Source organism: Corvus hawaiiensis, chromosome Z (assembly GCF_020740725.1).
Source record: "Corvus hawaiiensis isolate bCorHaw1 chromosome Z, bCorHaw1.pri.cur, whole genome shotgun sequence".
NCBI classification, from domain to species: Eukaryota; Metazoa; Chordata; class Aves; order Passeriformes; family Corvidae; genus Corvus; species Corvus hawaiiensis.
The window spans coordinates 30198837-30212410 of record NC_063255.1 but is presented as its reverse complement, the minus strand read 5'-3'; the positions used below and the strand labels follow the sequence as shown (position 1 = coordinate 30212410).

General features: G+C 38.9%; 1 protein-coding gene across 1 annotated transcript; it reads left to right on the top strand.

Annotated features, from left to right (window-relative positions):
• The first annotated feature begins 996 nt into the window (after positions 1-996).
• Positions 997-13037, top strand: LOC125319884 (general transcription factor IIH subunit 2). The gene is made up of 15 exons (XM_048291605.1): positions 997-1387; positions 1480-1557; positions 2501-2537; positions 3149-3235; positions 4054-4104; positions 4504-4558; positions 5603-5708; positions 6690-6780; positions 6944-7031; positions 7587-7694; positions 8861-8924; positions 9801-9904; positions 11770-11872; positions 12165-12204; positions 12623-13037. Exons 1-15 carry the CDS (start codon positions 1332-1334, stop codon positions 12740-12742), a joined length of 1188 nt encoding a protein of 395 aa, XP_048147562.1. The 5' UTR covers positions 997-1331; the 3' UTR covers positions 12743-13037.
• The last annotated feature ends 537 nt before the right edge of the window (positions 13038-13574 follow it).

Below are 13574 nucleotides of genomic sequence, written 5' to 3'. Positions count from 1 at the left end.
TCATTTCAGTGTTTTATAGATTGGACCTTTTCCTTCTAAAGAGAAGATGGTGTACGTCCTAGTAGGAGTTGATCAAACTACAACTATATCAGTTCCAGGAAGCAAATCCTGACTTTTCAAAGGATTCCTGTTTTCCTGTCTTCAGACTGCTTTCCTTCAAAAAAAATCATTGATTTTTCGCAGGTATGGTTTAACTGAAAGCTAATTGATTTCTCCTCTCTTTCCATTATAATTATACATTGCTCCTGATAAATGCAACAAGCTGAAGGGTAGAGTGGTTAGTTTTTCCCCCACTCCTGGTTCAAGAATTGTTACTACTGTTTACATGTTTTCTTCCTCATTTATTGTCTTACTTGGATGCAGAGTGCGACTCCTTAGAAACGGATGCTCAGTAACTTTCCTGTAATTCAGGAGGTGAAGCCCAGTCTTGGCACACTTCCACTGTATCCAGTAAAATTTTAATTGCTCTGCAGAGCAATCGGCAGTTAACTCTGATCTAATCCTCACTGTGGTGCTTATGAAATGGAAACTCTTGGTGACATGAGATGAAAATTATTTTAGGTGGATGCAAATCATAATAACATAACATCAAAATACCTGAAACTTCTTGCTTTTGCTGTCAGGGTGATAGATGGCTGCCTTCATTAACCGGCCTATGAGCATAATTATGTGTTAAAATCCAGTGTTTTTTCCAGGCTCCTGCGTTCCTCTATTAATTGCTGAAATTGCTTCAGTTAACTGCAGAAGTGCCAGACAGTGCCATGACCCTGGGGGCTGTGCCTGGAGACACGAGCGAGGGACCACCTCAGAGCGACACCACCGTGGGCTCCGCGTCCGCACGGGCGATGTCTCCGTGAGGCGTCTTCCCTAAGCATCGTCCTCTCCATGACCGTACTTGAAGTATTTCGACGATGCTGTGGAAAACACAGCGGAACGTTCCCGGAACGGTCGCTCCGCGGTCCTGGCGGCGGCCGGGACGGTTTGGCGGCGCACCGAGGCGGAAGAGGGCGGGCGCCGACGTGTCCGGGGCGGCAGGGCTTAGCGGCGGGCCCGGGCCGGGGCTCCTCTCAGTGTCCTGCAGCTCTCCTTAGCCCCCCTGGGCTGCCCTTAATTCCCCTCGGCCCTTCTCGCCCCACTCAGTGTCCCTCGGCTCCCCTCAGACCCCCTCTCACCCCCGTCTTCTTCCCCCAGTCCCCCTCTTCACGCCGGAGCCCTCTCATCTCCGCTGAGCTCCCCTCATATTCCCTTAGCGCCCCGCATCTCCCCTCAGCCCCCCACAACCCCTCTTAGCTCCCTCTGCGCCCCCTCAGCCGCCCTCAGCGCCCGCGGAGATGGATGACGAGCCCGAGCGGACCAAGCGCTGGGAAGGAGGCTACGAAAGAACATGGTATGTACTTCCCCGCTCACCTTTCTCTTCTTTCTGGCGAAAGAGGAGGAGAAATCTCTCCTTTGCCCGCTGTAACATTCTGTTTTGCGTAGGGAAATTCTTAAAGAAGATGAATCCGGGTCGTTGAAAGCAACCATCGAGGACATTCTCTTCAAGGCAAAGAGGAAAAGGTATTTGGTATGGCCATGAGTCTGCTAACAGTACTGACCTGGTCGGTTATAAGGGCTTGATCATCCTCAAACTGGGTCGTCTGGGATGAGTTAAGCATAAGGCATGCCTGCAGGATGTGTTTATGTACTTTCTCCTTCAGAGGGGCAGGTGCATGCCAGATAAAATGGTAAAAAATTAATTTTATCTCTAAACACCGAATGTATACAAGCTAGGTATCCCATGTGTATGCAAGCTACAGGTCTGATGAAACAGTGCAGAGCACTGCAGTTGCAATCTGCGTAGCTTAGAGAAATCTTCCAGCATTTTTTTTTTTCATATACGAATCAGAAATCACAGGATAGTTTGGGTTGGAAGGGACCTTAAAGATCATCTTGGTCCAACGTGCCATGAGCAGGGACACCTTCCACTAGACCAGGTTGGTCAGAGCTCCATCCAACCTGGCCTTGAACTCTCCCGGGGATGGGGCATCCACAGCTTCTCAGGGCAACCTGTTCTAGTTCCTCACCACCCTCATGGTAAAAACATGTTTATCCTCTAATCCAAATTGATCCTCTTTTAGTTAAAAACATTGTCCCTCGTCCTATCACAACAGAAGCTGGCTTTTGGTATCATGGTTACAGATTTCTGTTTCACATTTCAGAAAAATTGCTAGAAAAAAACCCTAAGTTTTGCTTTATTTCAAGTTACATTAAAACTGGATTTGTCAAATTTGGATAAAATTTTAAAGTTTCATTAAACCTGGCAGGAAGAAATAGTTCTTATTTGTTTTCTGAGAGGTGTGAAATCTGGGATTGAGTTGCGGGGTTTTTCAGTTTGAGTAAGTCTGCATTTTGTTACTGCTACGTATTTGCCAGAAGTCTAGTATTGGATTTGTTCTGGACTTCTTTTTTAGGGGCTGTTCACTCTTTTGAATTTGACTTAAATTCTTCTGTGTTTTGTTAGACTCTTTGAACACCATGGACAAGTTCGTCTTGGAATGGTATGTTAATATCTTAAGCCTCTTCTGTCCTTAGTCCAAAACTGCTTGGCTAGAGGTGGTCATCTGGATCTGAAATACAGTTCTGGTGGCCTAACAAACTTCATACCAAACTTTGTGGTTTCCACCATTTTTATTTCTTTTTGAACATTCTTTGTTCGTTAGCAGTGTGGATCTGAAGCATGGCTATTTAGGGTTGGAGGTTTGACACACAGGGTGTGTTTGGCAGCAGCAGTCAGATCACATGCACTCAGACTTGTCCACTTCTCTTCGTGTGAAAAATGAGCATAATGGAAATGGGTTGTAAATAACCACATTGCTCTGTACAATGCTGAGCTCTTCAGATGAATACGTGAATGTTCAAACTATGCATGTTTTGTAGCTAGTCACGAGAGGAGAAGAACAGTGTGCGTTTTTCAAGAGGGGGCTTTTTTCATTTTAAGAGAGAAGTGGAAAAATGCGTTACTTTTCAGTTGATGTTAATTGCACCACTCAGTATACTGAACTTTCCCTGTTGGAGGGAGGAAGTAGTGGTTTTTTAAAGTAAATGGAATAATGAATTCATTTCAATGAATGTATTCTGTGAGTGATTTTCACATATGGTGGAAATGCAGATGCGTCACCTTTATGTGGTTGTTGATGGATCAAGAACAATGGAGGACCAAGACTTAAAACCGAACAGACTTACTTGCACTCTGAAGGTATTCATGCACTCAAAAGTTTTTTCTTACTAAGCCACCTTTTCTCTGTGAGCTGGTTGCATTTTGCATTTAAAAGAATTGCAATCTCCTGTATGTGCATAGCCTCATCTCTCATCCCTACATTTTTCTCCTTGCTTCTGATGCTAGTCTGTCGCTTTCCTGTTTTTTGAATAGTAAAATCTGTGTGGCTTTATTTTGCCCTGCACATGCACTTCTGAACAGTAAAAACACTTTGCGAGGGCATATTATGGGAAGACACATTTGGAAACTGGAAACTACGTGTTGCCTATAGTAAGGGGATGACATGTTTTAATTACGCATCTAGAATTGGTTTATATCTTTTTCTTACAGTTGGGTTTTTTTAATGAATTCTTATTTGAAAGGATGCTAGATGGGAGTTGAACTGGATTGCTGTTGTAGATCATGGAGGACTTCAACTATGTACATCGTGTTCTATATGGTCTTCTCCAACAGTACTAAAGCATGAAATCCTGGATTTTGATGGTTTTGTACAGATCAGTGCTTTTTGGTGTATTGTAAACCTCCATTTGAACTGGCAGGAATCTAGAACTTGAACACAGGGAGTGAATAAAATAAGGGGGGAGTAGTTTCTGAAATCTACACTGCATTGGTTACATGGGATGAAGGAGGAGGGATAGGGTGAAAGAAGGATGAAAAGGAAAGGCTCAGGCCACCTGTTTGTGTTACCCAACTTTTGTTTTTTTTAGTGATACTAGATGTTTTTCAAGTATCACCTACTTAATGCATGTGGAATAAAAATATAATTAGTTTTTAACTGTCTTAACTTTTCTTTATAGTTACTGGAATATTTTGTTGAAGAGTACTTTGACCAGAATCCTATTAGTCAGGTATGTACCACCATGCAAGAAACAAATAACAGAAAACTATTTTAAAAGGTAGTTTTGGTTATAACCTAGTAAAATGTTTTCAATTTATGTGTACCTTCCCATCCCTTATTCATCAGTCTATTGAAATTCTTGTTTCTGCCTGTTTCTGCCAGGCATTTAGAATTTTAGAATATTCCTTTTTGTACGTTTTAACAGTAGTAATGAAAATACAGGAGTGTTTGTTAACTGATGCATCATGTTGTGCTGCTGTTTTTACACTTAAAGTAAAACTTGTATAGACTTGTATGGTTAAATAGTTCTGGTCCATAAAGAAGTAAAAAAAGTATAGTAAAATTCTAAATAAACTCATTTTAAAACTTCCTAAGAAAAGTTTTGTCTTTTTTTCTTCCCCTTTTTCAGATTGGCTTAATTGTAACCAAGAGTAAGAGAGCGGAAAAAATGACAGAACTCTCAGGTAGGGAGGTCGTATTTTTTCTTAAATTTAAGATGTTTTTATCCTTTTCATTAATTTTACAAGTTCTACCTGATATACTGCTGAACATGAAGTTATGTTATCATAACTCATTTTAATTTAAAAGATAAATTATTGCAAGTTGTCCGAAACCATAGTCTTTATTTTGATCTGTTTTGATCCAGAATTGTCATTGTGTGCTTGTTTGTGATCAAGTCTTGACCAGAATGCAACTCAGATATATTCTGTTTCCCCTGTATTTAATTTTCTACCCTGTTCGTTAATTTTGTGTGTTACAATATCTGTGTGTTTTGTGAGATTTGATCAGATGCTAAGAAGTCAAGGTCTGTTTGGTTCCTGCCTGCTGTTGTACCGATCTCTTTGACTTCAGCAGGCTTCATTGAGGAAATTGGGGATCAATCAGTCTTTCAACCGTACTTTGAGGATAACAGAGGAAATAAAACTCTTTTTCTGTTTGTGACACAAGTCACACTCATGTTGACGGCTTAATGATACCCTACAGTGATCTTATTCTTTTTGGCTGCTAAACTTTCTAGCAACTGAGTGCCTATAGAGTAAATGTCTGTTTTCTGCGTTCTGATCAAGATACCAATTTCTAAGGAAAAATACAGACCAGCCCCACTTCAGTTACAGCGGGGATACTGCAACACGATGTATCAAACAAGGAGGCTGTGGAAAAGAAATATATATGGACAGATTCGTGGTAGATGTTTCAGAGATGTTTATTTCTCCAGCCGCACGGCCGGAGCTCTGCCCAGGAACTGTTCCAGTCACGGGACCAAGGGTCCTTCTGCCCGCGCAGGGAACACAAACCAACCAATGGGAACGAGGCTGAGCAGGGGCAGGGAAACCCCGTGTCTGTGCCCTCAGGGCCCCTCTCCCAGGGCTACACGGCGGGGGGAGGGACCCTGATACACTTCGAAAGCTGTTGTTATACAAGTACACCTTATTACATATGCAGTTTAAATATTTCAGTTCTTTAACTTGTTCTATCACTTAAATTGATTGTATTTTTTTCACTTACAGGAAACTCAAAAAAGCATGTAACTGCTCTGAAGAAAGCAGTGGATATGAACTGCAGTGGAGAGCCTTCTCTATATAATTCCCTAAATCTGGCTATGCAGACTTTAAAGTTAGTATATACAGGGAGTTTTTTTGTTTTCTTCGTGATTGTGACTTTTTTGAGAGGCAGGGATAGAATTTTTTTCTAAGTAGCATCTTGTATAATGCTGACTTGAGTCTTTAAAAGGTGACTTAATGTCCTCTTACAATACAAATCATTAAGTTAAATACTCTAGTAGTGCACAAGTTTATTTTCTATCACTAGATGCTTGTATTTAGTAGTGTGCTTCTTATAGAAAAGAAATTTGAAAACCAAGTTGATGGTATGTAGATATTGTGATGAAAGACACTGCAATTGTTTTTTACTGAAAGGCTAAGGTATGAGAGAGGACAGAGTTAGGGGTTAATAATGTAAGAGAACAGGAAGAGAAACAGCATTGTGTCACAATAATCTTGTGAGAGTTTTGGCATAGAAAGATCAATTTCTAGAAATTTAGAAAGATCAATTTTCAGGTAGGATAGATTCAGAACAGTTGTCTGCTACGTGTGGTGTTGAGATGTACCCCAGTTCATGGAAGACTGAATTAAGAATTACAGCTAAAAACACTGACAGAACAAAACTAATAATCAGTGTCATGAAAAGCTATTTTAATTACTAGCTGGAAGAGAGTTTTCAACTGAGAACTAGAGGTAATTAAAAGTAATGGATTTACATTTAAAAACTGATTAGAGGTTTTTAAGAAGTCAGGAAGACTTACTATAGTGTTTCTAGTTTGAAGTGAATTTTGCCTGTGAGTATGGGTAAGGTACAAAGGATTCATTACAGCAAACAATTAGGTAACAACTACACAATTAAATACTGTATTTTAGATACTGGAAAGGTTTGGCTTTCAGAAGGTGAAAATCTGGTGCTCAGACAAGGATCTTGTCACAGTTTCTAGAGGACTTAATATCATGTCATCTTCTGACTTTGATACATTAAGGTCCTTGGAAATGTTATCATACAAATAGCTAAGTGTGCAGAAGTAAATTAATTGTGTGCTTTCCTTAGGCACATGCCAGGACATACAAGCAGAGAGGTTTTGGTAGTCCTCAGCAGTCTGACAACATGTGATCCAGCCAACATCTATGATCTAATTAAGGTACAGAATTGAAGTTTGACTACTGCATTGAACATTCAAGCTACCGGAGGAAAAACAGGCATTGCAGTGTCATCACCAGTTAATCTTCATTTAAGACTTTAAACCTTTTTACTATTTCTTGTTCTGCACATGAACTTGAGTATGTTTTTTTCTCTGTTTGAAGTGTTTAAAAGCAGTAAAGATCAGAGTATCTGTCATCGGCCTAAGTGCTGAAGTTCGAGTTTGTACAGTACTTGCCCGAGAAACTGGTGGTATGTATCTGAAGTTCAGTAGTTATATTACTAACACAGATTTTAAACCAAAATCAAGTAATTTGTTATATATTCATTACTGCATTTTGATATTTAAGGATGAGTATTTTACATTGTGCTGGCAGAAAATTAAAGGGTTTCCTAAATCTACAAAATACACAGTAGTAAGTGAAATTATTATCAGCTGGTAGCTACAGCTCTAGAGAGAAGAAATACATGTATTTTCAAACCTTGTGTTCCACATATAAAGCTATGTGATGTGGAACTTTATCAATGTAACATGCTAGTATCAGTTGCTGCAGTGGTAACTCTTACACTGTGAGTACTACACTGTCAAGTTGGAGAAAAAGCTTTGTGCCTTCATATCTAATTTAACATTCTGTTATTCCTAATTTTAAAACTTGCTGTTTTCAGTAGCATTAATAGGGCTGCTTTTTAGGAACAGGATTGGATAAATTGTGTTTTCTACCTAGTTGTTTTCTGTCATTTGGCGTATATGTTTGTACTGTTTTTTGCTCATAACCTGACAGTAAGGCATTTCTTCATTTGTCACAGGAACATACCACGTTATTTTAGACGAAAGTCATTATAAGGAACTGCTGATGCACCATGTTAGTCCTCCACCCGCCAGTTCAAGTTCTGAGTGCTCCCTTATTCGAATGGGTAGGATATGGTTTTGTCAAATTCCTAGCACAAGATTTGCTTTGTCTTTTCCTTTATTTGCCTCTCCTCGGTTAAAGCTATACAAGTAGTAAGAAGCGTAATAAAGACATTGTGGATTTTTTTTTTTTATTTTAACTTTTATTTTGCTAAATAAGTATCAGTTTTCATGATGTTGTTCCTGCAAAGTACTCAGCTATTAAATAAACCTTATTAAGTGAGACAAATTACTGAACAGAAGTTGGAAACAATAAAGTGGAACAATACTGACTGCACAGTAATTGTTATAAATTTAATATTTAGAAATGAACTATGAAAAGCTATTTTGTTTCTCCCTCTGCTTTTTTCCCTGAAGAAGGCAACTGTTACAAGTATTAATTGATTTTAAGAGCCAGAGGTAGTAGACATTTATTAGGAGCACTACTGTAGTGTTCTTTCAACAAGTAGATTAGGTACCTTTTCTTTTCCTGATGTGTTTCTTAATAAATTTAAGCTTGGAGTTAAACCAGGATAGGAGGAGGTGGAGCATTGAGTTCTCACTTTCATCCACCCTTTTCATAGAAAGAATGTATTTATTTTTATGGCTAGATATAGATACTTGAAGAGGTTTACTTCTCATAGGTAAAGCCTGAGCAGCAGTTGGAAAAACAACTTCTCACCTCTCATGATCTGTAAAAAATAAATGGTAGAAAGACAGGTATCAGTCTCCAAAAAGTCCTGTAGTTTCATCTGTCATATACTGCACTTGGAAGGTGAATATAAGCTTGATGGATGCATATAAAAATATTGCCCCCTTAATTAGAAACTATTTTAAGTTTAAACTAGTTTAAGTGGATATTTGTATGCTGCTCATTCTGCTTTCCTACTATTGCACGTAATTTTCTTTTTAACTGTTCTTCAAAAATGGGGTTCCAGTGTGCTTCAGTTAACACAAAGTCTATGACAAAGACATTTTTTCAGCTGGGGGTAAAGTAAAGTCAGGGAGGTGCGGATGTAGGTAAAGAAGAATTTGGTACCTAGCAAGAGTGTATCAGTTCTCCTACAATAACAAATGGGAAAGAGATAGGCCTGAATGTCTAGAATAATTTTTGAACTTCCTCATTGAAGTAAGAAGCTGACACTTGACTTGCATGTTTAAAATTGTTAATATGGGATGTTTTTCTTTTCAGGTTTTCCTCAGCATACTATTGCTTCTCTATCTGATCAAGATGCAAAGCCCTCCTTTAGCATGGCGTAAGTAACATTGATTAGAATTCAATGAGCTGATAAGAATTCAGTATTAATTATTCAATATTTAGAAAATCTGCTTGACAGTGAAAGTATTGCAAAATAATATGGAAAAAAGACTTCTCAGTAGAAATTTTATTTCCATTGGTAGCTCCAATATGTGGCCATAGTTACCTCTGTTAAATACGTGTTTTAAAATTTGCATTTAAGCTTTTTGAAGGTAGTAACTGGTACTTAGTTCTGTTACACAGTGATTGGGACACAGAGGTGGTACAAGGTATAAAAGTAATTACTGCCAATTTTACTTGCAGTTCTTGATTTAATTATTTAATTATTATTATCATTATAAAAGATAATTTTGAAGATGGAGGGATGTTATCTGAATAAAGTACTTTTTATGTATTTCTTAACATGACTTTAAAGGGAAGTTTGAAATAGAGGCTTCATTTGATGACTGTACTAGTGCACTTCTCAATGAAAAAAATAATTGTTTGCCAGGGTGGTAGAGGAGTCTGAATTTCAGAAGGAAACAGTGTCTAACAGCACGTGCTATTTGTAAGAATAAGTACTACGTGCATTTTAAAGTCAATACAGAATATTTTTGTGTCTAAAAAGAAACAACCATGCAGTTATTGTTCATATTTTTATTTTTAAAGATTGGCTCCTTTATATGGAAATACTTGGTCTTTGTTCTGTTCCTGTGAGAAAATGTGGTTACTGGTACCTCACCGTATCGATTGTTTTCTGACACTTGCACATTAAACTGTTGTATGCAATCTAGTGAAACTTTTAAAATGATATGTTGTGTAAATAACACGATTTGTAGTTACGTGGTAGCATGGTATTATCTCTTAAGTACTGAGTTGTTTCTTTCTACTGTAGGCAATTGGAAAATAACAGTGACCCAGGTCTCACACTGGGTGGATATTTTTGTCCTCAGTGCAGAGCCAAATACTGTGAGCTTCCTGTGGAATGCAAAATCTGTGGTAAGTAGCAAGAAAAGGTGAGCACATGAATCAGGAGTTTGTGGTAAGAGAATTAAGGGGTAGAAAAATTCAGCTATACTTAGTAATTAAAAGCCAGCTCTGCTTTAAGGGTCCTGCGTTTTTGTGACCTGGGATGTCAACTCCATCCAAATGTCTCTCAGGACTATACCTGTAACAGTAAAGCTGTATCATATTCCTTGGGATAAAGAATATACCTATGGCAAAGTGGGGAAGAGGGGTGATGCACGCGGGAGTGGTAACTTCTCAAGAATCCTCATTTAACTAGACACACCCATATTTCAGACTCCTCAGTGCAAGGCCATGGAAATAGAGTGCTTTGGAGTAAGAGGACAGAAGTACTCTCACCTCCAGGAGTACATGGATGAGAGATTTCGAAGCTGAACCCAAGGGCAGGCTGCATAGTGACACATGACAGGTTGTAAAGTTGTAAACAGAAGCCTTGCAAATGTTAATGGACTGTGCAACCAAAACGATGCCTCCGCCCATTGCTCTTAGTGAGGGTGGGAGAAAGGATTAGCATGGTTTATAGTATTAATATTGTTGAGGGGATGCTGTTCTCCTAGCTTCTACAGGCATATGACTAAAACATGATAGGTATTACCAGGATGCATGTATTTGGAAAGAGGATGAAATAATTATAGTTTTGGGTCACTTTAGCCTAGTTTAAGTTTCTCCTACCAGCATGAGTTCCATTCCAGCAAGGGAATAGTGTAAACTGGAGATACCCTATGTATCTGCAGTGGGGTCTCCACAGCTGCAGTGATCAGCAGAACAACAGTTTGGACAATTACACTGCATGTGAGTGAGCGATGGAGATGTTTGTGCCAGTCCATGCCCCAGCTAACTTGTTCTCATGGTCTAACCCCAGCTGGCGAGTCAGCCCCAGACACCCACACACTCCCCACTGGTGAGATGGGGGAGAGAATCAGAAGTGTGAAAGTGAGGAAACTCATGGGTGACGTTAAGGGCAATTTAATAGTTACGGCAAAAGCTGTGCACGCAAGCGAAGCAAAGTAAGTAATTCATTCACCACTTCCCATCAGCAGAATCTCCCAGAAAGGAGGACTCCATCACAAGTAAAAGTTACTTGAGAAAGTAAATGCCATCACCCTGAACATTCTCCCATTTCCACCTTCTCCACCCAGCTTTATAGGCTGAGCATGATGCCATATGGTGTGGGATATCCCTTTGTTCTGTTGGTGTATTGTTGACTGCAATCCTGACTGTATCCCCTCCCAATGCCTTGTCCACCCCCAAGCCTACTCACTGGTGGAGTAAGAAACAGAAAGGGCCTTGATTGTGTGTAAGCACTGTTCAGCACTAAAGAAAATATTCCTGCCTTATCAACCCTGTTTTCAGCATAGATCCAAAGCACAGCCACATGCTAGTTAGTGTGACAAAAATTAACTGTTTTAAAACCAGCAGACCTGTGTTAGCTGAAATGGGGCTATGACATGGTTTTGGCAGTTGTGTAGCAGGCTGTAGTAGAGGTTTGTAATGGGGCATCATTGTAACTGGTGGTGTGATATAGCAGAACTATCATTGCCAAAAGGAGCTTCCTAACTTCACCACTGTGTGTTGTAAATGTATTTCCAAAGACCGAGTTAAACTTTTCCAGTAGAAATGTGAGCAATTTGCTTGTTCTTTATATATATTTGGATTTAAAACTGGACAGGATTACAGGTTTGGCTAATGGAACAAATAATTCTATTTTTTTAAATTCTTAGAAGCTCTCAACCACTGAGTAATTAAAAATATTATTTTTCCTTTTTACTTTATTTGATACAGAAAAGTTTTTCAGTAAATCCTCCCTTGTAACAATTTTGGTGTCTCTTTATTTGCAGGTCTTACGTTAGTGTCTGCACCTCACCTGGCTCGGTCTTACCATCACTTGTTTCCTTTAGATGCCTTTCAGGAAGTTCCACTGGAAGAATACAAGGGGGAACGGTATGCAAATCATATTGTGATAATGAGTGTACTTGTGGATCCTGTAATTTTTTTGTCACAAAAATAAGAACAGCTGGTAACAGCTTCCTTGCTACTGGAGTTCCTGAGTGTTTGGGTGGTGTGGGGCACCTCTAGCATTAAGAAATACTTGTAGTTTCCATGATCTGTGAGTTCAGTTGAATAGCTGAAATAATTGCCAGAAATTGTTACTGTGTATGAGATCTTTTTTAAACACTGATTTACACAGTCTTGACTCTTTTTTCCAGTTAAAATAATACAATTTTGCTTTTAGGTATTGTCAAGGCTGCCAGGGAGAAATAAAAGATCAAAATGTAAGTATGTTGAATGGCATTGTAATGTGTGTTGAGGGGTGTGAGAAATAGAGATGATCCTTTAGTGTTGTCTCCTAAAGACCAGAAAAATATTTGTGAAAGTTAATGTCATGGTAGAGTTCTGTGTTAAACAGTCACGCTTTCTAGACTTCAAAGTCTGTAGAAGTGTGGGAAGGAACCTCCTAGTGAGCTGCATAAAAAAGCTTCCACTCTGAGCCATTTGGAAGCATCTACAGTGACCTGAGCTCAACCCTGTGGATATACTTGCTGTCAGAAGCTTTAATTCCACTGAGTTTCTGTGATGCTAGCAGTATAGTCTATTTACATTCTCTTGATGACATAACTGTTGCCCTACTGTAGTGTTATGATGATGATAATTTCTGCTAATTTGACTTGCCTTTCTATCCTTCCTACACAGGTGTACATATGCAAAGTGTGTCAGAATGCATTTTGTGTGGAGTGTGATCTGTTTGTTCATGATTCGCTGCACTGCTGTCCTGGCTGTATTCACGAGCACCCTGCTCCTGTATCTGTATGATCTCATCTCTTTTTAAAAATTGCTGTATCTCTGTCATTCTTGCATGAATCTCATTTGTTTATTCAGCCATCGCTTTAACTAACAATCTCTGAACAAGAAGATGATTACAGCGGGATGAACAGTGGAGTAGGTGCAAACTTTAATGTTTTAATGATTTTATTACTGTTAATATATACTTGAATTATCTGTATCTATTTTCTTTGTTCTTGTCTAAAGACCTACAGCTTTTTCCAGCTGTTACTATAATAACGTGTATATTTGTAAATGTGAAAGTGATAAAACTGGTTTTTATGATAATCTGATGTTTTGTCTTGGTTTCATTATTTGTTCAACAAGAAGCCCTGAAAATACATTTTACACATCTGTTTTTACAAACTTTTGGTTTTGCTGGATGGTGGATTTCTGTAGATCAAAATACTCTTTTCTAAGAATTTAGCAAAGATGTTTTTGAGCAATTAATTGGACATTTCATGTATTAATTTCAAGTACTATGGGTATTCACCTTGGCGTTCAGTAAGGCAGCTCAAATACAGCTGTTACAAATGTGCTGAAAACACATTTTAGGTTTTAATGGTGCAACTCAAAGCTAACTGAATTCTATTACTGCTGTATCTGCAGCTGCCTGGTTGAAGTTTTAATTTCTTACAGGAGGGTAAGGTTGCTGAAAGGCAATGAACTTGCAAAAGGGCAAGACCTGAGTTAATACAAACTATTGTTTGATGGACTTAGTGTTGAAGACAAAAAGCTGCTGTTTGGTTCTTAGGCAACATTGAATTGACAGAACTGCACATCATCTTCTCCCCTTGGCTAAACCCTTAGAGCAACAGACAGT

Excerpts from the sequence above, each read along its gene's own strand:
- LOC125319884 (XM_048291605.1), top strand. The coding sequence starts at position 1,332 with ATGGATGACGAGCCCGAGCGGACCAAGCGCTGGGAAGGAGGCTACGAA. Across the intron at positions 5,709-6,689 it reads CTGGCTATGCAGACTTTAAA|GCACATGCCAGGACATACAA; the intron begins GTTAGTATATAC and ends TGCTTTCCTTAG. Across the intron at positions 9,905-11,769 it reads TGTGGAATGCAAAATCTGTG|GTCTTACGTTAGTGTCTGCA; the intron begins GTAAGTAGCAAG and ends CTTTATTTGCAG.